The sequence below is a fragment of the Aotus nancymaae genome, unplaced genomic scaffold (genome assembly GCF_030222135.1).
Source record: "Aotus nancymaae isolate 86718 unplaced genomic scaffold, 86718_ANA_hifiasm-v0.15.2.pri h1tg000016l, whole genome shotgun sequence".
NCBI classification, from domain to species: domain Eukaryota; kingdom Metazoa; phylum Chordata; class Mammalia; order Primates; family Aotidae; genus Aotus; species Aotus nancymaae.
The window spans coordinates 69,396,688-69,423,570 of NW_026988428.1; the positions used below are offsets into that span (position 1 = coordinate 69,396,688).

The 26,883-nt window shown below is 52.8% G+C and overlaps 1 protein-coding gene across 3 annotated transcripts in view; it reads right to left on the reverse strand.

Moving 5' to 3' along the window:
• The window catches only part of TSPAN9 (tetraspanin 9), a 203,358-nt gene that overhangs the window by 62,763 nt on the left and 113,712 nt on the right, over positions 1-26,883 (reverse strand). For 2 of the 3 annotated variants that reach the window (XM_064377534.1, XM_064377535.1), the window contains one exon: positions 19,831-19,910. In XM_064377534.1, the coding sequence (XP_064233604.1) occupies positions 19,831-19,893 (63 nt within the window). In that variant the 5' untranslated portion in view covers positions 19,894-19,910. Of the gene's footprint in view, positions 1-19,830; positions 20,167-26,883 lie in introns of those variants that run through there. The other variant, XM_012452607.2, reaches the window with a different exon arrangement.

The following is a 26,883-nucleotide window of genomic DNA, read 5'->3' on the forward strand; positions in this document are numbered from 1 at the left end:
CCATCCATCACACAAGCCTCCTCACACGATCTGATCAGTCACCTCTGGACAGCATCCAGAGAAGCAGCCAGGTATAAGGAACTGAGATGAGGCTGAGAGCCAAGACCCCTGTAAATCCATCCAGATGCAGCCAGGGGTGGACCATTAGCCCGGCAGGCAGAAAGCCTTAGGCCTGGAGATAAACGCCCAGGAAGCGCTTACTACTCATCCCTCTGCTACCACCACAGTCCCACCTGGATGAGGTTTCTGAGCCTGCCAGCATCTGCTACTCCTGACTCTGGAAGTACAAGTTATGGACCCAAGACCAACTAGGCCACATCTGCGATGGAGTCAGGGCCCTATGTACAGGAAGTGGGGATCTCCATCCACATGCCCTCACTCTTTCCAGGGCAGCTGTGGCCATGTCCCTCCCTTCCACATGCCAGCAGGACCAAGCCCTGTGCCTTGAGCATAGTAAAAGTTCAATAAATGTTTACTGGAAGAATTTTCAGGAAAAGACAGTAGAGAACCTGTGTGGGTGTAAGGAAATGCGTTCATTAACAGAGCACCTGAGGCAGCTGCCCACTTTCTTTCCAATACACTCTCGTCCCGTATTCCCTAAACAACGTGTTTTACAACGTCGAAAGGAAAGCTGTATTAGGTGTTCAGATATCTCTAAAACTTCTCTTTAAGCTGGGCACGGTGGCTCTTACTTGTCATCCTAACACTTTGGAAGGCCAAGGCAGGAGGATTACTTGAGTCCAACCTAAGCAACATAGGGAGACCGCATCTCTACAAAAAATTTAAAAATTCATCAGGCATGGTGATACGTGCCAGTAGTCCCAGCTACTTAGGAGACTGAGGCAGGAGGATCGCTTGAGCCCAGGAGTTCGAAGTTGCAGTGAGCTGTGATTGTGCCACTAGATTCCAGCCTGCGTGACAGGGTGAGTCCCTATTTCAAAAAAAAATTTTAAGTAAAAAATAACTTATCTTCAATGCAAAATAAGCTGTTGTGATACGCTGCGCAGTCTAGCTATGACAAGGCAATGACTGTTTCATCCTTGCTTTTGTCTTTCCCAGTATGAGTAGGTATTTGAATGAATAAATGAATAAGGGAAGGAACCAGTAAAGGATGGGGTGCAAAACCTAGTGTGTGGTCCCAACAAGAGGACTGCCCTAACAACGCCTGTAGTCAGGACAGCCTGAAAGTCTTGCCACCTGCTGACGGTGGCCACCCAGTCTCCCAGTCCCTGTGGCTGCTCTCCCCTCCTCCCCACACCAAGAGCCAGCAGGCTTGCAAAAGGTCAGCCTGATGCTGAGTCTCCAGGACTGTCCAGTCACAGAGCTGTAAAAGGAGACTTGAAATATCTCTCTGCATCTTTGGAAAAGAGCAACGGGTGAAGGATGGCCCCAGAGTCAGGAACCACCTCACAGGGAAAGGCCAATGTGCTCCTCATCCAAGATCTAAGATAGGCAGAACCCTGTCCTCTGAAGGGCAGAACCCAGAAATGGCAGCCCTTCTTGGGGCTGCCTTCCCACCGAGAGCCCTCTATGCTGGGCAGTGTGGTGTGCTCTTCCCCAGTGGCACAGGAAACAGGTCTCATGATTGTGAGACAGCCCCAGCCCAGCACACCAGGAACATCCCCAACAGGCCAAGCAGCAGGACTAAGCAAGCCTCCAGGCTTGGGTCCTCTAGCAGGTCCCAGGAAAACACATCAATATCAGATTCTTCTGCAGACCTCTCCTATGCCCCTACCTCCCAGCCAATGGCCCAGGTGTGGCAGAATCAACAAAACTTCATCTCTGCCTGCTCCAAAGAAGCATCCCAACCAACATCTGTGAGCTACGCTGTGCCACAGACTGTGCATGTACCGCTGGAGGGTCAGGAAGGTGAGGCTCAGCCACCAGAGTGCCCACCCCTGCACCTTAGACCCATTACAGACATCTCCTAACCCTGAGGGTGCTTTACTCCCAGTGAGAATCCTCGGTCTGTTATCAGGCTGGGAAGGTAAAGAGCAAAATAATGGTTAAGAGCATGGAAGGCTTTGAAATCGGTCAGACAAAAGGTAGCAGAGGGCCAGGGTCTGGGCCAAACTACTAGCCTCTTTGAAGAAACTTCTTAGATTCATTCTCCCCACCTCACCTTTTTTTTTTTGAAACAGGTCTCACTCTTGTTGCGCAGGCTGGAGCGTAATAATGCAATCTCGGCTCACTGAAACCTCCACCTCCCAGGGTCAAGCTATTCTCCTGCCTCAGCCCTCCAAGCAGCTGGGACTACAAGCATGTACCACCATGTCCAGCTAATCTTTGTATTTTTAGTAGAGATGGGGTTTCACCACGTTGGCCAGGCTAATCTTGAACTCCTGACCTCAGGTGATCCGCCCGCCTCGACCTCCCAAAGTGCTAGGATTACAGGCGTGAGCCATTGCGCCCGGCCTTATTCCCTTTTTTATTTCCCTTCCACCTTCCCTCCATTTCTCTCTACTCATCTATATTCTCAAATCCCAGAGAAAGATGTACAAACAAATCTTTATAGTCTTCAAAAGATCTCCGTTTGAGAGAGCTGCCTGTCTGACTGACTCTTAGCTCCTGACGCAGGAGGTGTAGGAGCCCTCCCTCCATCCTCACAGAAGCTCCACCTTGGGCAGGTGCCCGACCCACACTGGGTGATGGGGGTCGGTACCACGGGGCTGAGCAAACACAGCTCCCTCAGGAGGTGCCACTCAACAGAGACAGGATAATTATGATGACAAACTAAGGCAACAGTCACCCTTCCTCGAGTGTTGTGCTAGGACAGTCCCTGTGCATCCTACTCAACAACTGCATGAGGCCAGCTGCATGTCACTGTCACTGTTCACAACAAGGAACAAAACTGAGCCTAGAGAGGTCGAGCATTCTTGCTAGATCACACAGGCAAGGGTGACAGACACCCAAGGTTGCCCAACTTGGAGCTTACACACACGGCCCCCACCACAGCCACTACACCGTCCCCCCTCCCCTGGCCACGCAAGGGAGGGAAGGGCCACCTGTAAGCCCTTGTCTCAGGCACGTCGCTCTGCATTTGAGGCCTTCACTTCACAACAACTCAGACACAAAAGAAAACAGACATCCAGCAAGAGTGGCCAGCTGGCTGGCTGGCTGAGTGGCCCTGACAGCTGACATGTCCACCACAGTTTTCTGTAACTCCTGACCTCTCTTTGGGGGGCTCTGGCTATATTCCAGGGGATGGATTGCCAGAGGATAAAGGAAGAAATGAAATATCAGGTTTTTCTTTTTTTAATGACCCAGATTCCAGCCAGATGCATTTGTTATTGGCAGTGGAGAGCCAGCGGGACTAAGAACACAGGCAGCTGGTGATGTCTTAATCACTGCAGAGAGGAAGGAGGGGGCCCGAGGCACCCGGCGAGGCGGGCTCAGCCCCCAGTTCTAGAGTGCTAGCCTTCCTGGTGCCTTCTCCTTCCTTTCCCCTTTGCCTTTTTCCTCTCTTCCTCCCCATTCCCAGGTCCTGCTTTTATCTTTTACTCCATCTCTGCCAAGGCCCTCCTCAGGAAGGCAGCTAGCCCCCGACCACCACCCCCAGCCCACCCAGACATGCCTGAGAAGGCCAGGTGAGAAGTCCTGGCCATCAAAGCCCCACCCGGATCCCTAGCTAGTCTGGCCAATGCAGGCCCCAGAAATTTCCTCCTGGCCATCCTTTTGAGAACTCAGTAAGAGGCTTCAAATCTAGTTTAAACATGCAGTCTCAAGGGAGCATCCTAAAAGCACACAACACCCCTCCTTTCCCTTCGTCCCTGATCTCCGCCACGATCTCAAATCACTCAGTGCTGTGAGCTCATTCCTCATCTGTCCTTCGCTCCCTGCTCCGAGGAAGTTGGGGATGGTGGGAGACACAGAACACCTCATTCTACTGAAAAGAAAGCCAAAACAAAGTCTAGAGAAAACCAGGGCCCATGGAAAAAGTGGGGGCTGAGCACAGAACACAGGTACCCACATCCAAAATCTGTGCACGTCCCATATTGCCCTGCTAAGGAGCATGGCTATGCCATTCCAGTAGGTATCATTGTCCCATGCAAAACTCAGCTGGCCCCAACATACCCACCACACACCACACAATGAACTCAAACGTCTTCATACAGTGTTTCAGTTGCTCCTTGAACCCATCTAGAAAGTAGTCTTATCATCAACCCATTTTACAGATGAGAAGGTCAAGGCTCTAAAAGTTAAGCACCTTGCTGCTCTGCATTGTACGCTCAGGAAGTGATGACACCGAGAAGCAAGCTCACCTGTCCCTAGAGCACACGGTCTTTCCCCGTATTACGTCTCACTTTCCAGACCACGCAAGAGAAGCCATGGAAGCAGGGGAGGGAGAGGTGATCAGATGCTGGGTGAAGGGGTGCAGGCAGCAGACAGCTGAAGCCAGGGGAGTTTAGTCCCTGCGGGTTCTGGTCTTCTTCTCCCCATCCCAAAGGAAAAAGTCTCTTAATTTCCTGGGGAAAGTGAAAGGGTGTGATATGGTCTGGGGTGACTCAACTCCCTCCTTTCCAAGAACAAGCCATCTGCCCAAACAGGGCCCTCACTGCTGCCTCAGTGACACAGAGCCTCTGGACATCACAGACCCAGCATGACAGAAGGAAAGGAGTGGCTCGTTCCTAGCAACACCGGGCAGGATCTTTCCAGATGACGTTTCTATAGCTAGACAGATGTCAGAGAAGCTGGGGTATCCCTGACCACCTCCCTTCCTGGTCACCTAGAGTACAAGACCTAAGCCCAACCCCGGCCAACTCAGGGACATTGCCATCTGGGATCCCAGGCTGCTATGCCTCAGCCCCTGGCATCCAAGGTCTGGGCATGAGCCCCAGGGGCAGGTGGAAGGCCCAGCTCCTCAGCTATCTCCTAAATACAGTGACATGAAGAGAGCTCAGCAGGGAAAGCACCATGAATAGCAGCCTGGGAACACCAAAGAAGGGGAAAGAGGAGGAAAAATAACTCCGGTAAATTAAGCAGCAGGGCAACAGGCTGCACTCCGAGTGGTCTCTCAGCCAGCCTGCCCCTTCTCATCTCCTCTCCAGCCCTTTCTCCAACCGCAGTTCAGAACCTACTCAGGAGGCTCAACTTCCCCCAGGACACTGGGCCCCTGGGGTGGTGGCCTGGCCTAGACCTTCACTAGGACCCAGAGAGCCTGTGACGAGCCCGGGAGAAGAATCCTCAGAGCCCACTCACGGCCTTGGGGATCTGTGTCTGAAGGCTGGGAATGGGGGTTTTGGCCAAGGGTGGGGGCCTTCTCCCCAGGGTGCCTGCAGAGAAAAAAGCCCACATGGGCTTTTTTGGGAAGCAGGAAAAGGCAGCAGGTGACGCCTTAGGGATCCACATGGCTGTATCTGGAAGCCAGAACCACCTGGGACAAATGGGCTTCCAGGCCCACTAGGGCCACTCCGGGTTCCGGTGGGTTCCAATTCGGCCCTGCAGGCCCTGTGCCTAGTGTGACCTGGACACCAGACACATCATCTTCCTCTCTGTATAAGCCTCCCCACTGAGGAGATGTGTTTGAGAAGATCTTTCGGTGCTTTGAGATGGTACAAAATCCTGGTGAAAGGGAGGCCTGACGCTGGAGAAGCTCCCCCGTATCCTCCCAAGCCCCGCCTCCAGAACCCCAACCACTCTGACCAGCGAGTGCCCAGTGTGAGCTTGGACACTCAGGGAAGCAAACACAATGTGGACCTGGGGCCATTTGGGCATGTGTGAGCACCTCCAAAACCTACTCCCACATCTGCACGGTCCCAGCAGAAACCATCTGGCTGCTTACTCAGTAGTCACAGGATGATCTGGCTGAGAGACCCATGGGCAGATAGCCCAACCAAGCAAATCTGTCCAACTCCTGCCGATCACGGCCCAGACTCCCCAGCTCCCAGAGGGACCAACGTACATTCTCCACTCTAATGCAGGCTGTGCCCGGCCCACCATGAAGCCTGGGGGCAGCAGCAAAGGGCAGCTGGAGGGACAGGAGGGGCCCCTCCCACCCCCATGCTTCCCAGACAGCCCACGAGTGGGGTTCCCCAGGTGTCAGACGCTTGGTGCCTCGGCAGACAACTGCAGGAGCCAGCAACAGGACTTGGGGCTGCCTGGTGGAGAAATTCCCCAGGGAACAAACCATTGCACAGTGTTAGGGCCCTCTAGGAAGGTGGACAGCTGGGTCAGAAACAGACACGCAGAACAACAGGAAGTCACAAAAAGAAAAACAAGGCAGCGATCCTGATTCCAATCAGCAGAACCCTGCCTAGGTCTCAGAGTACTTTCAGGATCACCATCCCATTGTATGCCACTGACAAGTCTCCCAGGTTGGCCAGGCAAGTTTGGTTCCCACCTTACAGAGGAGATGCTGAAGTCAAAGATCCTCCCAGGGAGGAAACGGCAGAGCTGCAGGGGAGCCCAGGCCTTCTCACAGCCAGCTGTGGCCTGGGGAGGTGGTGCATGGACGGACAGACGCACCCTAAATGTGCGCAGTACATCCCAGTTTACAGCACCCACCCTTCTCTTGGTTTGGATTCTCACAACCGCCAGAGAAGCAGGTAGAACAGGTTCTTGAATCCACATCCAAGGTAAAGCATCCCTGGCTTTGAGCCTTGAGTTTAACCGGGCACTTGGGGGAAGGGGTGGGAAGGGTGCGTGTTTGTTTTCTAAAGGGGTGGCAGGTGGGAGAGCAGGCCAGGGTCAGGGGCTGCCCTGGGTAGAAGGGCACGGTGAAGAGGGGAGAGCCGGGTGAGAGGCAGCGCAGCACCAGGGAACAGCACTGAAGACATGTTCAGGGGGAGTGGGGGAAGGAGGAAGAAACAGGAGTGCTCTTCCTAATGACGATTGCTGGAGGGAGGAATTGGAACAATCGTAATTAAGGCTTCTAACAATAGGAAGGGAGCCGCGACAGTTCCGTGTGTCAAACAGGGTGCAGAGCTTCTCCCCAGCGTAGTGAGGGTGCTTAATACCGCAGCCCGCCCCCTCATTACCTGTTTAGCAGGCGTGAAGGCCCTCCCCTGCAGGGGGGAGGGTGCATTCAAATCAACCTACTGCTGTGGCTGTGGCCCCATCTCCTGCCCAGGCCCAGAAACCACTTCCATTTTTTCCGACCCTGAAGTGGGAAATGGGGTAACAGGGAAGATTCACTCCCCAGCACTAAGCAAGGAAACAGAGGTCTGAGGAGGCAAATCCAACATGGGTGCTTCCAGCCTGGAACCCAGAGCTCCTGCCCCGACCCAGCCCCAGAGCGGGCAGCTGCTCACTCCAGGCCGTGAGCTCCAGGCGTAGCAAAAGCTAGGGCAGCGCTGCCCAGGCAGTGAGTTCCAGCACACTGAGCGTGCACGCAGTCGGGTCAGGCGGTCCCCTCACTGGTCCTCAGTGTCCCCACCTGGGAGACAGAAGGAACTCACAGCACTCTACCAACACCACTATGAGGATAAGGAAGATAACATATCTCAATATCATCAGCTCCTTCAAAACACAAAAGAAACATATACAACCACAGAATGTCAGGGCCTGCAGAGCACTCAGAAATGAGCTGGTCCAGGTCTATCATTTTCCAGATGTGGAAACGGAGGCCCAGAGAGGGAAGTAGCTTGCCCAGGGTCACATGGCTAGTTAGCAAGCATGCTGGGGACTAAAACCGAGGTCTCTGGGACCAATTCCCTGCTCTTTTCCACTCTGCCACTTTGATCCCAGATACAAGTGAGTTTAACTGGCATGCATCTTCTAAGAAAAGCTGCACGCCTGCACTTCTAGGAGCGGGGAAGAAATGCAGGATGTGTGGCCAGGCACCCCAGGATCCCACAGACTGATAGGGTAGCTGCCCAGCCCAGCTCCTCCCTGCCCCAGGTTGTGAGAAGTCTCCATTTAGGTGGGAAGACAGAAAACTAATTGGCAATGCCGAGAACCTTGTCAATATTCCTCCCACGGCCCTCTACAGAGTGGCTTTTGTGAAACACGCACTTTTCAGATTCCCCTCCTCCCAGCCGGCAGGCTGAGAAAGGGGCAGGTGAAGGGGGGCTAGAAGGGGGAGAGAGGGGGGCTTCACTGCAGCTCTCTTTAGCTGCCATAAATGGGAACAAATTGAGCACCTCGTGCACTCAGCTCCTCTTCTGACTGCATCAGTGTTCCTCCCTCCTCCCTTGCTCTCTCCTGAGGGTCCCCCAACCTCCTCCCCAAACGGGTCTCTGCGCCCCAGGGATTGGTCACGATGAGTGTCCTAAATGGCTCAGACATCACAGAGCTCCTGCCCAGAGCCCAGGCTTATCAGCCTGACAAGCTGTCGCTCTGATTTGGGTCCAACGAGCCCTTGCCAACAAGCGGGGGAAGCCCCCCTTGAGAGGGCAGGGGGCAGAGTGAGGCTTCAAAACACACGCGCCCTCACTGTATGGAGAACAGAAGGCACAGGATCCTCACCGCCAGCAACTGCTGTTTTCTTAGAGACCCCTGCAGACACACTCCCCAGGTCGCCTGCCCAGTCACAGTCCCATTTCTCCAGACCTTCCCCCACCTGGCGTTCTTTAATGCCCTTCCCCACAAGATCCAAAGTGCTATTGCTAAAAGGGGTCTTCTGCAACCAGCACACCGCTCTACCCAAGCAATTCCTTGCACTCCACAGATAAGTTCAACACCCTTTGCATTAGCCCCTTTCTCTGGCTTCCAATATCACCATGTTTTTCCTGCCTCCTCCCCCTCCTCCATCCTCCCCACTCCCTACGCTTGTCCACAGCCCCTTCACCACATAGGCCTCCCCCCATGTTGTACATCTTCCATCCTCCAGATCCTCAAGCCCTCTCCTTTTCACCCTTCTCATAGTCCCTGGAGAGCCTGCCTCCTCTACAAAGCCTGTTCTGATCAGAAGACAAATGGCAAGTGCTGGACATGAACACAGACACTCGGCCCCCCTTGCTAAGCAAGAGCACTGAGCACCAGGTGTGGTGCTCATCCCTGACCTGCACCCACTAGAAGGCTAGCTGGCTCCTCCATCCTCTTGTCTCTGGGTGCCCCATTCGCTCATCAGGTCTGCAGTGTGTGCGTACAAGTGCTCAGCTGAACCCTGGGGGAGGGTGGCAAGGCATGAAAGATAAGAAGTCTCTAGGCTAGGTGCAGTGGCTCACACCTATAATCCCTGCACTTTGGGAGGCCAAGACAGGAGGATTACTTAAGGCTAGGAGTTTAAGACCAGCCTGGACAAAACGGTGAGACCCTGTTTCTACAAAAAATTAAAATAAAACATAAAAATAAGGTTTTATACATAAGGTTTATAAAACATTCATGAAACTTTACAGAAAGACATTAAAGAAGAACTAATGTATTATGAAACATACCATGTTCATGAATAGAAATAGGTAAGTAGAATACTATTCATATTTATAGTAGAAATATAAAGATAACCCGGTCACGGTAGCTCATGCCTGTAATCCCAGCACTTTGGGAGGCCAAGGCAGGAAGATCCCTTGAGGTGAAGAGTTCGAGACCAGCCTGGCCAACATAGTGAAACCCCATCTCCACTAAAAATACAAAAATTAGCCAGGAGTGGTGGGGCACACCTGTAATCCCAGCCACTCAGGATGCTGAGTCATGAGAATCACTTGAATCCGAGAGGCAGAGGTTGCAATGAGCTGAGATCGCACCACCATACTCCAGCCTGGGTAACGAAGAAAGACTCTGTCTCAAAAAATAAAAGAAAGAAAAACAAAGATAGCAATTCTCCCCAAGGTGATGAATGAATTCAATGACAGGCCAACCAAACTATCAAAAGGGTTTGGGGGAAGAGAGGCTGGCTGGTTGGATGACTGATTTTTGGTGAAACAAGACAAACTGATTCCAAAATGTATGCAAAAGAACAAAGGGCCAAGAACAGCCAATTTTTTTTTTTTTTTTTTTTTTGAGACAGAGTTTCGCTCTTGTTACCCAGTCTGGAGTGCAATGGCGTGATCTCGGCTCACCGCAACCTCCGCCTCCTGGGTTCAGGCAATTCTCCTGCCTCAGCCTCCTGAGTAGCTGAGACTACAGGCACGCACCACCATGCCCAGCTAATTTTTTGTATTTTTAGTAGAGACGAGGTTTCACCATGTTGACCAGGATGGTCTCGATCTCTTGACCTCGTGATCCACCCGCCTCGGCCTCCCAAAGTGCTGGGATTACAGGCGTGAGCCACCGCGCCCAGCCCCAAAATACTCTTGAAAAAGCATAAGATGAAAGGATTTGCCCTGGCAGATATTGAGACTTATTATAAAGTTGTAGTAATGAAGACAGTGTGGCACCAGGATAGACAGATAGTCCAGTGGGAAGACCCAGGCGTGTATGGAAACACAGGTGGCAGTAGAGGTCTAGGGAAAAGGTGGACTAGTTAATCAATGCAGCTATGGAGGAAATATCAGAGCCCTAGTCTATACGTAAATATAAATTCCAAATATATTAATGACTTAAATATAAAAAGAAAAGCTTTCAGAAATCAGTGCAGGAACTCATCTTCAGTCATTTACTCATTCATTGAATGATTTGCAGGCACTGATTATGTTGCAACAAGCACTGTCCAGCTACCAGGCTATAAAGATGAAGCAGGGCTCAGTGGCTCACGTCTGTAATCCCAGCACTTTGGAATGCTGGGGCAGGAAGACTGCTTGAGCCCAGGAGGTTGAGACCAGCCTGGGCAACACAGCGAAACCCTATCTCTACAAAAAATACAAAAATTCGCTGGGCGTGGTAGCATGCACCTACAGTTTGAGCTACTCAGGAGGCTGATGTGGAAGGATCGCTGAGCCTAGGGAAGTCAAGGCTGCAGTGAGCCATGATTGTGCCACTGCACTCCAGCCTTGGTGACAGGAGTGAGACTCTGCCTCAAAAGATAAAAAAAGACATCCATGAAATAGCATGTATTTCTTAAGAACATAAAAATTACACTCTAACAAAGAAGAGACTGAAAATTTGACTATATTACAATAAAGAATCTCAGTTTACCAAGACCTCATGAAGAAACTGAAAAGACAAACTATAAACTGGAGGCTACATACTGTGTTTGCAACACATTTAATTAACAACAAATTCATATTCAAAACATAAATAAAACTCCTAAAAATTATTAGAAAAAATGCAACTAAAGGCCGGGCACGGTGGCTCATGCCTGTAATCCCAGCACTTTGGGAGGCCGAGGCGGGTGGATCACGAGGTCAAGAGATCGAGACCATCCTGGCCAACATGGTGAAACCCCATCTCTACTAAAAATACAAAAAAATTAGCTTGGCGTGGTGGCGTGTGCCTGTAGTCCCAGCTACTCGGGAGGCTGAGGCAGGAGAATTGCTTGAACCCAGGAGGCGGAGGTTGCAGTGAGCCGAGGTCGCACCCCTGCACTCCAGCCTGGCGCCTGGTGACAGAGTGAGACTGTCTCAAAAAAAAAAAAAAAAAAGAATGCAACTAAATAGAAAAATGAACAAAGACAAACAGGCATTCACAGAAGATGAAAGAATGGCTAAGTAACAGGAAAAGATGTCCACTAGTAATCAAAGAAGTGCAAATTAAAGCCATTATAATGTAGCATTTTACAACCACTGTACTGGAGGAGAATGCCAAAAACCATTTCCCATTGACTTGCCACTGGTGGAAATGGCCACTGATACATCCTCACTGGAAAATAATCTGGCATTATCTAGGAAAGGTGGCATGTACATATCCTGAAGCTCCACGGTGCCTTAACACTCCTCCTATATATCTAGAGCCGTGCTCCTCAAAGTGTGGTCCATGGAAATGTTTCTTGCTTAGAAACTTTTTCTAGCAATCTGCCATTGCCAGAACATCCAAGCACACCATCAGCTGACTCATTCAGGTACGGCTGAACTCGTCAGATGAGTCACACGTGCTCTGAGCTGTGTACTAATCACGTGCAGCAGGACCACCTCTGAGAACTAGAAACTTAAAAGATGGTCCTCCACCACGGGTACTACCAGAAGCACTGTCCTAAAGAAACGCTTGCACGTGTGCAACAGAAAACTTATACAAGAACGTTTACAAAAGTGTTGTTTAGAAAAAAGAGGAAATAACCCAAATGTTCATTACCAGAAGAATATACTGAAGCATGTTCACGTAGTGAAATACTACAGACCAGTGAAAAGGTGTGTACTATGGCCACAACTGTCAACGTGCATGAATCCAGAAACATAGTGCTGAATTTTAAAAAATACATTCAGAATTATTCTGTTTATCAAAAGTTTAAAAATCAGCCAAACTAAATGATGCAGTGTTTAAGAATGCTGATATGTGTGGAGTACGCATCACATAAGATTCAAGAATGGTGCTCTCTTGGGGAGAAACTGGGGGTCACGGAGGCTCATGGGTATAGAAAGTGCTCTATTTCAGAAGCTAGGCACTGGGTAGAGGTTTGGCTTATGACTTTTTTAAATACATGAATTTATATATGATGTATTTTACAATTGTCACTTATTTTAGGTGACAGTGTTTGTGGCAGAGAAAGTTACCTGGACCTGGAGCTCTGTGTTATGTGTCCTGGTCAGCCCAGGTCACAAGTCAAGCTGCCTAGCAGAGCCCAACATCCACCAAAGGGCCCATGGGGTCCCCACAGTGACCACCAGCCCAGCTGGCTGGGTCCAGGACCCACTCATCACCCCTAGGACAAAGGGAGGCAGAAGAAGGATGTGGGCTGCCCCTTCTGGGAGGCCCGGCGGTGTGTGTAGAATGTGGCAGGTGCAGCTGCAGGCCTCAGGGTCAGAGACCACATCCTCCTCCACTGCCTCTCACCTACCTATACCTTTCATTCCAACAAACCTCACTGACTCTCCCAGCTGCCCCAATTCTCCCATATATCCCGAAGGCCCAAAGACATACAGAACAACCCCTAGCCCAAGAGACACATGGGGTTCCTCCCAGGGCTCCAGCACCCTGCCTGGCATTGTCATCCCAGTGGTCCATGCTCCAGCCCGTGGGCACCTAACTTCCTATTCATACACTCTCACTGTGGAACCACAGTAATACTAACCACAGCTCCTGTGCGTGAAGTCCGAGATGCCAGGCAGCCTGCTGAGCAGCAGACCTGCATCATGCACACAGCACCTCCTGCAGGGCTCAGCATGGCCCTATAGGAGAGGTGCTATTGTCCGAGGTGAGGAAATCCAGACACCAAGAAGTTAAGGAACGCCTTCAAAACAGAGCCCTCACTTCTGGAGGCGCCCACTCAGGAGGGGCTCCGTCCATGTAAAAGCTGCTGGGCTGACGTGAACGTCCACCCTAGTGAAGAACCCTTGGAGTGGAAAGAAATTTCCCTGAAAGCAGGGCCCTGTTCTTCTTCTCTTTGGCCAGTCACTCACTCCCTCCAGCCACTAAAAACAGGTCTCCCTGCGTGGTCCTGATGCAGCCAGCTAGCCACTGCAAAGGAGATTTGAAATCCTGCAGCCTTCCCTGCCCAAGGGTTTCTCCGGTTCTCCTAGGAGCCTTCAAAGTTTGCTGGGGCACGCAGGAGAGGAGGTAGACCCCATTTGAATCAAACCAGGGACTCAGTAAGCGAGAAGAGGTTTCCGATCTCCCCTGGAGTCCCATGGCTAGTTAGATAAGAGTCGAGTTAGAAGCCACGTCTTGATCTTGTGCTGCTCCCCCGCCTGACTGCGTGCCATTTTTAACATCCCACCAGGATTGGACCCCAACCCCCCACCACTTCTGCTGGCAGATTAGCTTTCAAATGTGAGCAGGGACAAAGCTGGCTCAGAAGACTTAACTCTGCCCGATGGGTTTAGCTCGGCTTCAAAGCTTCCCAACTGGAACCAAATAAACGGGCGTATCAGAGCTGGAAGGGAGAGGCCGGAAAGTGGGGAGAAAACAGAGGCATCTCTCTAAAGCTGGATTACCTACAGCAACAGCTTGAGCCCGAGTGACACAGCAAGACCTGTCACGGTGGTCTCTGCCAGAAAAACAAAACAGCCCTGTCCTAGGAGCCCTGAAAACCACTGAAGAGCATCCCCAGGCACTGCTGCACACAGGCTAGTGCCCCCCGACCTCGGAACCCACTCCAAACTCTCCACCCCTAGAAGCTGCTCCTGAAGGGCGCCACCCAGACTGGCATGACCCTTTGTTTCTCTGGGTTCAGCCCACTTCATGTGTTCGGGAGGTGCGGCCTCCCCCTTGGGCTGCTAGCTCTCCCCTGGCATAGGCTCTGATCAACGTGTTCTCTCTTCCTTCCCTTCTCCCTGCCCTGGACCCATGAGTCTCATCTAATCAGCAAACTCCTATTCATCCTTCAAAACCCAGGTGTCACTCGCTCTACCCTGTTATCTCTATGTCTTGTCTCTATTAAGCAGTATTAATTACTCCGTTAAGGAGCTCTATTAAGCAGCTACTGCTCAGAACTGTGATTATCTGCTTATGTGTCTGACTTCTCCACACAACTCTGAGCAGCTCAAGGGCCTGGCTTACAGCTGGTGCTCAACTAGCCACAGAGCATCCGCCAGCCCTTTCAGTGGAAAAAACAGGCCACAGGATTCACAAATTCTTTTTTGCAAACTAAGGAAAAAAAAAAAAAAGGAAGGCTTTTTTTCTCACCTCTCTTTGTGATGGGAATAAACACTTTAGAGCAGGTGAGTCAGAAAGCAGTCATGTGGGCGTAGAGGGGAGGAAAGGACAAGTCAGGCCACCAGGGCTCTGGGTGCAGGCCTGCTGCTGCCTCACCCTAGAATGCTCTCACCTCTCCTTTGGCATCACTGTGTTTAAATGCTCAGCGCAGGACAAGCCAGATGACCTCTCGATTCCACGACTTCCTGGCACGAGAAAACTGATCTGCCCTGTGCGAGCCCAGTCAGCCCGTTCTCACCAACTGGAGGCTCCTGTGCACGGAGCGGGCATTCAGTAAATAGTTGTGGCATGAGTGAATGGACTCAATTGAGACCCCAACACCCTGATAAGCCACAGAAGGCCTCAGGCCACAGAGCCTGCCACCAAGTTCAGCCAAGGGCAGCCAGGCGCATGGAGATAGGAGCAAGGGAGGCCGAGGCCTCTCCATTTGGGGAAGAGGCCAGAGGGTGTCTTCTGTGCTTTTCATGGACAAGGGCAGAGGGCTCAGTGGCCCTCTCCCCAGACTAGAGAGGGCTGCTTACCCTGTTTAAACTGGGACTTTCTCTTCTCTACCTGCCTCCTCCCTACCCCCTCCTGATTGACACCAATGCTGGCTCTGACAAGATTTAAAAATAGATATTAAGACAAAGAAGTTTAATTTTTAATGCTGTGGAAAGGAAGTGAACGCAGAGCTGGCATTCCCTCATGGCCACATTCCAGGGGTCTCAGGGTATCTGCCAGGCCCCACACCTGTCCCCCTCCCCCCAACAGAGGCAGGCCTGACCCACCCTGAAAATCTCCTTGTTGCAGCCCTCTAGGAAGAAAGCCTGAACCCCTCACACCTAAGCACTCTGGGGAGGCCCTAAGTGCCTCTTGCTGCCCAGGTTAGCCTGTGTCTCCTCTGCCTGGAGAGGCCAGGTGAGGCCAGGTCTGAACCTGAGCTCCCTGCTGGGACCCGTGAGCCCACTCACTACTTCTGTTCTCAGACAGAAGGCATCCACAGACTCCTCATGACACTCCAGGCCACCTGACACTGACCATGCACAGACCCCTGCCCGAGCCCCCAGGGGCACTCATGACATGGCCGAACCAGTACTGAGCATGTGCCAGCAATGCCGCTGGAAAGCCTGACCATGCTGCCTGCACCCAAAGGCAGCAAGCATCTGAGGGGCCTGACCTCACTTAAGGGAGTTTAATCAGGGCCCCATCAGCACTCCGCCCGGGGCCACCCTTTCCCCCTGCTCCAGCAGGCTGGCTGAACACGGCCTCCTCAGCTAATTAGCCTTCATTAAGGGAGCGATCCACAAGGAATAGGCTTTCCAATGGGCCAGAATGTCACTGCTCTGCCAGCCATAATTTAAAGTGATGGGGCAGCTCTGCTGGCAAGCATGAGAAGTGACCATTATCCTGAGTAGCAATTATGCCAGCAGCCCCAGCCCCGCCCCGACCCCTCCATATCAGACACGAACTTGATTTGGGGTTGGGAAGAGCTCAGCAGGGTCAGGACTTGCTGCCCCAGGAAGGGGACACCTGACCCCAGCATTCAGAGGTCCCTTTTCCAGCCCACCCCTATACTCGCTTCTCTATTCACAGTTTGAAGTTCTGAGCCTCCTTTGCCCTCTGGGAGGGGCTTAGAATCATTTAATCTCTACTTGGAGTATTCTACCAGATGGCCCTGGGAGGACCCAGGCATGGGGCTGACTGAGGAAAATGCCCAGATGGTTTCCACTGCCAGAAGAACCATCTCCTGGGTGGGTGTGCTTATTGGGGAACAGGACCCTCAGTATGGGGAAACTTTTGTCCCAGTTAAAGCCTCCTATTCTCTATCCACTAAGAAGCCAGCATTGCCTTTAGCCCTGAGAGTCGGGGCAGGAGATGCAGAAGACAAACAGGAGAGGGGACTCAGTCAGAAGTGACCACGGACTCCCTCTCCTCTACCTTCACCTTGCTGCCCTCCTGGAGGCCCCAGATTCCCACAGTGCACTGGGCTGCCAACATGACTAGCACTGTCTGGTTGAAGTTGTAGTGTCAGGAGCAGACCTGGGCCCCCACCAGCAGGCAGGCGCCCAGCAGCCTGTAAGGCACCTGCCCTTTTCTTAATAAGGAGGAGGACTATAGGCTGCATGGCTCCACCTCCCAGCCTGCTCTCAGTGATGTCACCCAGCCCTTCCCAATACTAGTACCCTAGAAGCTCCACCCAGTGGTAAGGAACCAGGCAGGCCCAGGAGGGGTTGCAGCATACAACAGCTGCACCTCTCCTCCACGTGGGAATCCTCCCAAGCGCTCAGAGGCAGGGGGGTGTGACAGCAGCGGTGAGTTTGGAGAAATATCAGGTAGACTCCGGGATCTATGGAAAGAGCTCTATCGATTGCAGGCCTCAGGTTCAACTCTAATGCTTCAGAAAAGCCTCCTTTTTGGATCTGAGCCACGAGATTCTAAGTTAATGCTACAGAATTCCTAACAATTGCTCCCGGTCCCAGAGGGCTGGGCTTGACCCGCCCTGCATGCTCCCCCTGGCACCCTGCACAAGACAGCAGCAGAGGCCTCTCAGGGACCCTGACTCGTCAACACCCCACCTGCCTTTGAGGTTTTCCCTTCCCATTCAGCTCTTTCCTTTGCTCCTTCCCCAGTATCAGGTCAAGCACCAGCCTGCAGGAAGTCTTCATTTGAGTGGAGCACAGTGCCCCACCACCCCCAAATCCTGGCCGACACCCTGCTGCACCTGCTCCTCCACCTCCCAAAAAACATAGTGGCAAACAACACTTACACACAAGCATGCACTTCTCTTCTGCTAAATTCTCCGTCTTATAATAAGTCTATGTCTTATTTCATCATCTCATTTGCTACTGGCATACAAGAAGTGGATCTTTGAGATTCTATTTTTCCCAGCTTATAGCATGTCATGGGAATTCTGAAAATATTAAGTGATCAGAAAAGTCTGAATGCAGGAGAGGACAACTCCTTGCCTGGTAAGGGAGTGTAATCGGTACCTTCTAATTAGGAAGAGACAGCAAGTTCTCTCACTATCAACCATAAAGAAAAAATATTTCACCAACTAGCTCATTAACCTCTGCCAAGCTTTTAAGGGTAGATGGGAAGAATCGCTAGTCATCCCATAGCTGCGGCGCTAGGAGAGCCTTTATCAGAGGCAAGTGTGAGATCTAACTTCTCTTCCCCATCAAGTGGAACTCGGGAATCACCACCACATAACAACACATGGATTTACAGCTCTGGCCCTTCATGCATTCACTCACAAACATATAATAAGGGCCTACTATGTGCAGGGTACAGATCACTGTACTAGCCCGTAAGGAGGTCCCCAAACCACATTGGGCCCATCCTGGAGGAAGAAAGGCACCTCAGGCAGTTATACCAACTCCAGCCAGCAGGTGGCAGGGTGGGGGTGGGGAGGAGAGCGCGCAGCTGAGTGAGGTTACAGGCCCCAGGGTCTTCCTAATAAGGCTTAATATAGGCAGGGTGGGGTGAAACAGAAAGGTTAAGTTGAGACTACGAAAAAGGACAGAGACGGAAGCAGCTGTGAATAATGAAAAGGACAGATTCGTGTGAGTCCAAAGGCATCGGAGAGGCACACACCAGTACTTAGCTGACAGATGCTGGCAGATGGGTCACAAGACCACGAGGCACTTGCCCACAAGGCATCCAGAGACATTCCAGGGGTGCTCACCACCAGAAAAAGAAATGAGACTATCTGCTCCAGCTTCCATAAAACTCTAGGCATATGACAGGTAACAGCCTAATGGGGTGGCTGGAGGGCCCAGCCCATAGTGACAACTGGGGGAATACAACTCAAGTCATCTCAGACCAGTCTTCTTGGAAAAGAAACCCAAGCCCCAGGTGCAGGAGGGGGCTTCTCTCCCCAAGAGAGAAGATGAGGATGCCTGCCCCACACCCCAGATGGCACGTAACTAGTGAGGTGAGGACAGTGAGGGAGATCATCACGACAGCCCCTGTTGGACTGGAAAGGAAGGCCAGTACTTCTGGGACCAGGTGATTGGCCCAAGGTCACACAAGAAGCTAATGCAGAACCAAGACTAGAGCCCAGCCTTCTTTCCTCCCAGCCCTGCGCCTGCCATCCTATGGGGACAGTTACTCCCTCCACACACACCCCACTCTAAAAAGTTTTTCAGCTCAGGTGGACCACTCCACACAAAAGCTGAACGCCTCTTCGGCACAACTGTTTCTTCCCAACTTCACACTGAGTGACTTTCTCCTGCCCCCAATGCTCCTCCTGGACCACAGGCAGCTGACAGCCTCCAGTGGGCAGGACAGACTCTGGGGCAGAGCCAAACATCTGTGCTACATCAGGGCTTGGGTGAAGAAAGGCAGAGATGGCAGTTGGGATAAAGGAACAATTCAAGATGAATTTAGAAGTTTTCAAATTTTCCTAACCAGTATTTCTTAAGCACGTGCACGTATGTGCGCACAGCCTCCAGAGTCACACGGAGGACAGAGAACAATTCCCAGCTGCCTTACCCATTCATACCTTCTCTAGAAAAGTGCCTTTCACCAAGGACAGGGGCACCCGGCTTATCTCCCTTTGTTCCTTCCGGTCACTGGGGCTCCCAGAACCTGGGAGCACGTGGCTGGCCAGCTCCCTGCCCAGTCCATTGCAGTCCCTCAAAAGCAGCAGCCAGCCACCCGATGGCAGCATGCCCCCTCCTTTCCCGCCCAGACTCCAAGCCGGGGGCACATCTGAGGGCTAGCAAGCAGGTCCATCGGCTTGGGACAGGGGCTCCTCCTCTTTTTCCTGGGATTCACTGAAAGGAGTGAGATGTGGCTGTTATACCCCGCCCCCCTCCGACCCACTCCCATAAAATGCTGCAGATGGTATTCTTGTGCATTCAGGAGGAATACAAAAAGAAACTCAGAAAGACATTCTCACTGTGCCTATCTCCAACTCAGGCTCACAGCTGTTAAAAAATCTGACCCACAGCCATTACTGCAGGCTGCCCAGTGGGAGGCACTTCCAGCAAGGGTTTTCTTGTAGGGGAAGGAGGTGGTGCCAAACTTTGCAAGCCTCTTAGGAGTCGAGCAAATCTCTCCTGGAAGACAGGCAAGCTGGAGCCCCCATTCAGCCACCAAAGAGAGAGAGAAAGGAAGAGAAAGGTGCATGAAAGGGGGGCGGGGGCAATTTCTTAAAAAGCACCCTTACCACTGTGCAGAGAGCAGAGCAATGCAGCACTGAGGAGAGAGAGGGTTTTCGCGCTACGGTAAGCAAAGAGGAGAGGGAAGAGGGCAAAGGGAGAGAGAAATGGAAGGACTTACCCAGAATATCAAATTGAAGAGGAACATCATGTACTTCAAGCAGCAGAGGCAGCCCCTGGCCATGTTGCACTTCTTAAACTCTAGGAGGAACACAAAGGACAGGTCCAGGTAAAACACCACATACTTGCTGCCTTTGGGTGCATTGTACTTGTCGGTCTTAACGCCGGCCTCGGCGCGGCTCTGGCCCCGGGAGCCCGCGGTGCCGTAGAAGGCGCCGGCCGTGAAGCCGCGTCCGAACGGGCGGCCGGAGGTAGACGGCTTGGCAAAGTCCGAGTCCTTGCTGTCCAAAGATGGACTCCGGTGGATCGAAGAATCCTCGCTACTCGACTTCTCCATGCTCGCGGCGTTCCCGGGGGGCGCAAGGGGCGGGGGGCATCGCTCCCTGAATGGGACGGAGGGGGCGCCCAAGTCGGGCGCGGGCTGCGGGAGGGCCGGCGGAGCCTTGCACGCCCCCTCTCTGTACCGGGGCGCACTCACGGCCAAACCCCGTGCCCAGGGGCCGCTGTCTCTCAGACGGCACCCCGCTCCTGGCCGGTGGGCCCAGGAGGGCTCTGCGACGCGGCGCGGCTCTCTGCGCGCTAGCGAACGATCCCCAGGAACCGGCTCGCCCGCGTAACTCAGCGTATTTGGGGAGGCTGCAATTTGATTTCTCTTTCCAGGGCGTCAGCTCGCCTCCGGCCGTTCCACGCGGGGCAGAAGGGCACCGGGATCCAGGCACCCTAGGCACACCTCTCCCAGCCCAGCCCCAGCGCTGAGCCCCCACCACTTGGCCAGCGCTCCGCCTCCTCTCGTTCTGCGACTTGGCGGAGCTGCCACCGGCTTTGGGCTGCCCCGGCGCACGGCAGGTAGTGCCGTGCCGAGGGATCCGCCGCAGCTGCAACCGCTGGGCTTTCCCTGCGAAATCCCGGCCCGGCCCCGACACTCGACTCTGAAATCGCCTGGAGCCCCCTCCCCGGGCCCTCGGCCCCGCCCCCTGCTTTGCATTCGACCAATGGGCGCGAGGCCTTCCCGGCCCGCTGGGGAGCCACCCCCTCCCCAATGACACACTATCTTTAATGGGATTAGCGTTCTGCTGTGTGCCTAAACAAGTGCGCCGCTAGCCCTCGCTAAATGTCAAGGGCTCTGCAGCTGGGGGGTGAACCAGAACCTTCAACGGAAAGCGCTGGTCTCTTTTACCAGAGCAAGGGAGCGGCGAGAGGAGGAGGATGGCTGGAGGTACCCAAGGCCCGAGCAAGCCAGAGGAAAGGTCTGGGGAGAAAGACTGGAGCGGGACAGAAGCGCAGCCACTGTCGAGCTGGCCGCCGCCCCCTAAAGCACGTGGGGGCCTGTCCGGCCAGGGCATGCGGCCTCCAGGATAGACCTACACACACTCACTCTCTCACACACACACACCCCATGCCTTTACACAAGTGGATCCGGCTAGGGTGCACAGGGAGAAGGGACCGCAGGGGAGGCGCAGGGTATTGGAAAGCGCTGGGGGCCTCCGCGGGGTGCGCGCCGCCCTCCCCGCCCCCTCGGCGCGCACGCACGGGCGCGCACACTTGCGACTCTGCCAGGCTCCTGCAGCTGCGCGAACCCCGGCCCCCGCGTTCTCATTGGGACGCTGCAGCGGCTGGAACCCCGGCCAGGCTGAAAGGGGCAGGTGGACAAAGCGGGGTCCTGCCTTGCCCTTCCTCACCCCGCCTGTGCCAACAGTGATGTAGGGGTGCCCCTGGCCACTGTCTGGGTGCTCTCCCGTAAGGTCAAAGAAACAGCAAGAGGAATGCTTTCGCTCGGGTCTTGGGAACATCCTACCGTATAACACTGAAACTGGGCGGCCTCCCTTGGGCTGGTGCAGAAGTCTGCATTGCCGACGGGGCACCACACTTTGCAAATGATGATTAGAAGACTTGCGGGTAGGGAGCCCATCTCTCTTTTCTGCTACCCTTCCAGTCGCTCAGGAAGAGTGCTGAGAGCCCCCGAGGGCAGAAGCCACGTTTTTCCAGATTCTGTAACTCCAGCCCCTAACACTGGGCTTGGCCTCTGGGGGGCGCTCAATAGGGATGACTGGATGGAAGAATTCATGCCCTACCTGGGGCTGTGAGTGTGAAAAGTCCTCTCTGGATCCCAGCAGGCATTTATGTCACAGCTAGAGCTGTGTGCTAAGCCCTGGGCCAGGCCCTTGAAGAAACAGATACCAGAAGTGGGGGCTCCCTGCCCTTCAGGCAGCCACAGTCTTGTTAGGAAGACAGGAGGGCATTAATCACCAAGGCAGCACAGATGGGCAGACACAGCTACCACAACAGGCATGGCCATGGTGTGAGGGGAACATTAATTCCAGTCAGAGGGACTTCCAGACCCTCATCACAGAGCTGTTGTGATGACCTGTGCTGGTGGTGACCTGTGCTAGTGAGCCTGCAGCCTCACTGGCTCCCCGGCAGGCCCGCCTCTTAGAGATGAGAGCTCTCCCATTCTGAGTACAGCTCCCCTACTTTAAAGGAACCTGCAGAGCCCCTTCCCAACTCAGATGGGGAGCCCAGCAATAAAACCTAGTGTGTATTACGGCCACCAGCAGCTACTCTCTCTGGGTTTGGCACAGCAGTTCCACCGATACTGTCTGCAGATGAAGGGGCAGATGTCAAGTCACCTCCTGATGTATGTAGCACCAGGGCTGCCTGACTGGCATGGCTAATGCCTTTTGTCCTCTGCAGCCTCATCTGGCCACTCCTGCAGGGCCGATGGCTCACAATATTACTTCTTTGATGCAGGGATAGATCATTTACCAGTTGGACCGGGAGTCAAGAGACCTGTTTTTCACTTTGAGCTCTTTTTAGCTGTGTGATCAAGAGCAAAGCAGTTTGCCTTTCTGAGCTCCCAATTCCTCTTCTTTAACATGGGGATTAAAAGAGCCTACCCCCTGGAGGTGTTACAAGCATAAAGTGAGCTGGTGGATGTGAGAAAAGTCTGAGGACATCAGACTGAACAAATCAGAGGGGCTGATCTTACCAGACTCAGGTAGGGACCTGGTGTCACGGAGGGCCCTCCCAGGCTGGCCCCCTCTACTTCCTAACCCTTTTACATCTCTTCTCCCCAGCTCACACCTTGTCCAGGCAGAATAGTCTCCTCATTGACCCTGGATCTGTCCACCTTCAATTCTGATTATAAATGAATTTGTGCCACTAGCCACTTCCTCAGAAGTTCGAGGGCCTTGGGGTTGGTCGGAGGAGGGGGTCCCCAGCAGGTAGGGGGGAAACAACAGGCAGGTAAGAGAGGAAGAGGAGGCTGAATGCAGCTGTTCTGCTCCCTCTGGTCACACTTGTCAAAAGGGCACTGAAGTCACACCTGTCAGTCCCTGAGCAAAGCTGCAGTGAAGTCCTATCAGGGCACCCAACTTAGTCATCAGAATCATAAAAGCAACTTTGATGTATAAGTCCTTGTATACCCCAGGGACCAAGCTTCCCACAAAGTAACTCACTCACTCTTCATGACAACCCTATAAGATAGGTATAGGCTATTACCCCCATTTTACAGAAAAGAAAACTGATTTCACATCCCATGCTTCACACTCTCTTGGACTCTAAACATAGTTTCTGCCCTTGAGAATCTTCCAGGCTAACAGACTCTTAAAGCACAATGAGGAACATGAAATGCCATGTCCTGGTAAGAGGTTGTTAGATAAAAGGACCCTGAGTAAGGGGCAGTGCCCCTGGACTGCTAATGAGAAAGGCGAGTCATCACCCAGATGTCCTTGAGTTACCTGACACAGGGCTGGAAGAAGGAAGTTGGTGTGGGGAGAGGCAGCGTAATCTAGTCCTCTCTCAGGATGAAGGTGGTAGAGCAGCCCCAGGAAGGCAGCTCTAGGAACACGTCCCTCCTCCTCCCTCTCTCGCCATGAGCAAACCATCCATTGGTGCTGGCTTGTTCAAGATGGGAGGATGCGGAACAAGGACCCACAGAAGACACAAAGCTGAGTGAGACAAAGCGTGGATCTCAAGGATCTTGGGATCTAGCTGAAGCAACCCACCTGCTACCCCAACTCACGACTGCAGCTAAAGAAGCCGAAAGCAGAGTGAGGCACAGAGCACAGACCATGGCAGGACGAGCAGCAAGATGTCCCTTGGCCTCCCCTTGCAGAAGGGCTCTCTGAAGTAGGCGGCCTCCCTAGAAAGGTGTGAGTGTGGTACCTTTCAGAGGCAGCGAGGGGACAGGCCTGACTGAAGCAGGAGAAGGTGCTTGGAGGTCAAAGTGAGCTACTCTGTGAAGCCTTGCATGGCTCATGAAAGTCTGGGCTGTGAGCATCCTGCAATGTCCCAAGCAGTGAGGCCCATGATTAACCAGTACCCTAGGAGGCTGGGCCTGGCACTGGCATCAGGATAGAGGAGAGGCAAGAGGTGAGAAGGCCAGTGGCTATGGCTGCCTCAACTCCTTAGGTTTGGGGTACAGAAGGGGCAATCAGAAATGGTACTGTGAGATACTACCCCTCTGCCAGCTCCCAATCCTCCTCAGCTTGCCACACCCAGGCGAGCTGGCAGGTGCAGGCTGCCCCCTTCAGGGGCTCTCTGATTATGTGAACAAGGCAGCCTGACTGCACTTTCCTTTTTTTTTTTTTTTTTTTTAACAAGAAAAGTGAAGCAAGTACAGCATTCTCAGAGGGGAAGAAGAAAAGTGAATACATGAAATCAACATGCCACATCTCTGCTGGCTGGCAACTGGGGAGATGTGAGCTTTGGAGTAAATGCCAAGCTCTCTCTGCCTCTCTGTGAATTCCTCAGGCTGGCAGCATGAGATGGGGCTTAGTCTTTGGTCTCTCCCTCACCCACACACAATCAAAGCCAATGGGCCAGCCCAGAGCCCCCTTCTGGCCCATGCTGAATATTCCCACATTTGACACAAGGTGCAACTTATGAGGCACCCTGTGCCTTTAAGCCTCAAACAAGGCAGCATCCCACAAAGCCAGGGTTCAGGTTGGACACAAAGCGGTGCCTGCCACCCAAAAGAGCATGTGAGACAGGCCCCATTTTAGAAGGGAGAGCTGCTCACCTCCCCCCAGTTTTTAAACTCCAAATTTGGGATCTTCTTCAGCTGTACAGAAAATGCTTTTGTTGCTGAGCAAACCATTTAGCAACCATGCCAAAAGAGAACAACAGAGAGGTCCCTAGCAGGGGGCCTACATGATGCTGGGGAGGGTGCAGGGACAGGGGATCTCCTCTGCCATGGAAATTAAACAGCTAGGAGATCAGGTGTTAACGTACTTGGCCACGATCCAGGAAGGACGGTAGCAATGATGGTGAAAAAGGGTTGGGGTAGAAAAGAAGGAATGCTACTGTTATCTGTTTTTAATCTTTTTTTTGTTTTTTTAAGTTTCTGAGACCAGTAAAGAAAAGAAAAGAAAGGCCAAGCATGGTTGCTCATACCTGTAATCCCAACACTTTGGGAGGCCAAGGCAGTTGAATCGCTTGATCCTAGGAGTTCGAGACAAACCTGGGCAATATAGTGAGACCCTATCTCTACAAAAAATACAAAAATTAGCTGGGTGTGGTGGCATGCACCTGTAGCCCCAGCTACTCAGGAGGCTGAGGCAGGAGGATCACTTGAGCCCAGGAGGTCGAGGCTGCAGTGAGCCAAGATTGTGCCACCACACTTTGTTTGAGTGACAGAGCGAGACCCTATCTCAAAAAAGAAAATAAAGAAATCCATCAGGGTTTGGCTTCAGTGGGAAAGTTCACAGACAGAGGGACATAAAGGGTTGCCAGGGTACCTCCCTCTCTGGAGAAAGGTCTGCTCCTCCCTCCTTCTCGGCCCTTTGTTCAGACTGCAACTACAGTTTGCCCACCTGCCTCTGCTCTGGTCATTGGGCTTCTAAACGAAGGCATAGGCTATGCCTGGATCATTTCACACCATCCCCCAGTGCCTGTCAGTGACCACCCCACAGCAGGTACTTGGAAAGTGCTGGAGGACAGAGGGGAAAGGAAGACCAGCATCCCTAAGTCTTGAGCTCTCCTCAAGGACAGCCTGACAGCCCTGAGTTCATTAACCGAAGGATGGGACCCAAGCCAGAAATCTATGGAATTGTTCCTGGAAAGCAGACTATCCAAGGGCATCTGAACCTGATGAGCTGAAACAGCCAGCTACAGACAAGCGTGCAAATGCCATGTGGTCAGCTATTTCACAGACAGACAGATGGACAGATAAACAAATGTATGGATCCAGAGAGCCACTGCGGAGGAAGAGTGGGAAACGTCTGAGGTAGAAGAAAGACAAGACTGAGACAGAAGCGAGGCAGGGGATGGGGCAGCCCCTCAACCTCTGCCCAATGGGAGTGGGCTGAGCCTCTTGGAGGCGTTCAGGAGCACTGCTGCCCCAGCCCTGAGTCTCTGGTGAACTCTTACAAATTCCCTAGTGTTGCATGTCACCTCTCAAAGCCCAAGAGCAGAGCTGCCCTCCGGCTGTGGTCCGCCCTCGTCAGAGGCCATTCCTGGCTACCAGAAAACACGGCCATGTAGAGGCCCTTGGCTGTGTGTGCACTCCACCCATGACAGGTGGGCACATGGCTCACTACTACGGGGGCCTTCAGACAGATCAGTTAGCTTAGCTCTGAGGAAGCGGGCACAGCTGTAGACCAGCTACAGCAAGGCTGCCCCAGCCAGGAGTACTTAAAATGTGGCTTCTGGACCATGAGGAGCCAGGCAGGAGGTGTGGACTGTCACAGAGCCAGCCTCCCTCCCTCCCATTGTCCCCGAAATCAGCTCCCACCACATACCTTGGTGACTGTGGGTCAGCCAGGCTCAGGGGCCTTCCATGACCCCTGTCCATACAACCATCCAGATCAACCAGAGAACAAAACTCTAGTAAAATAACAAAAGGCGACACCCCGGGCCTTGGGACTAGACGCATCTGTGTCCAAACCCCACCTACAGTTAGTTACCCAACTGCTAGATGACCTAGAATGACCACTTAACTGCTCCATATCTCAATTTCTTCAGCTAGAAAATGAAAATAATATGCACCTTCCCAAGCACTATGTATAAAAATAGGGATCAAAGGTTACAAAGGAACCTAGAAGCTGCTCAGTGG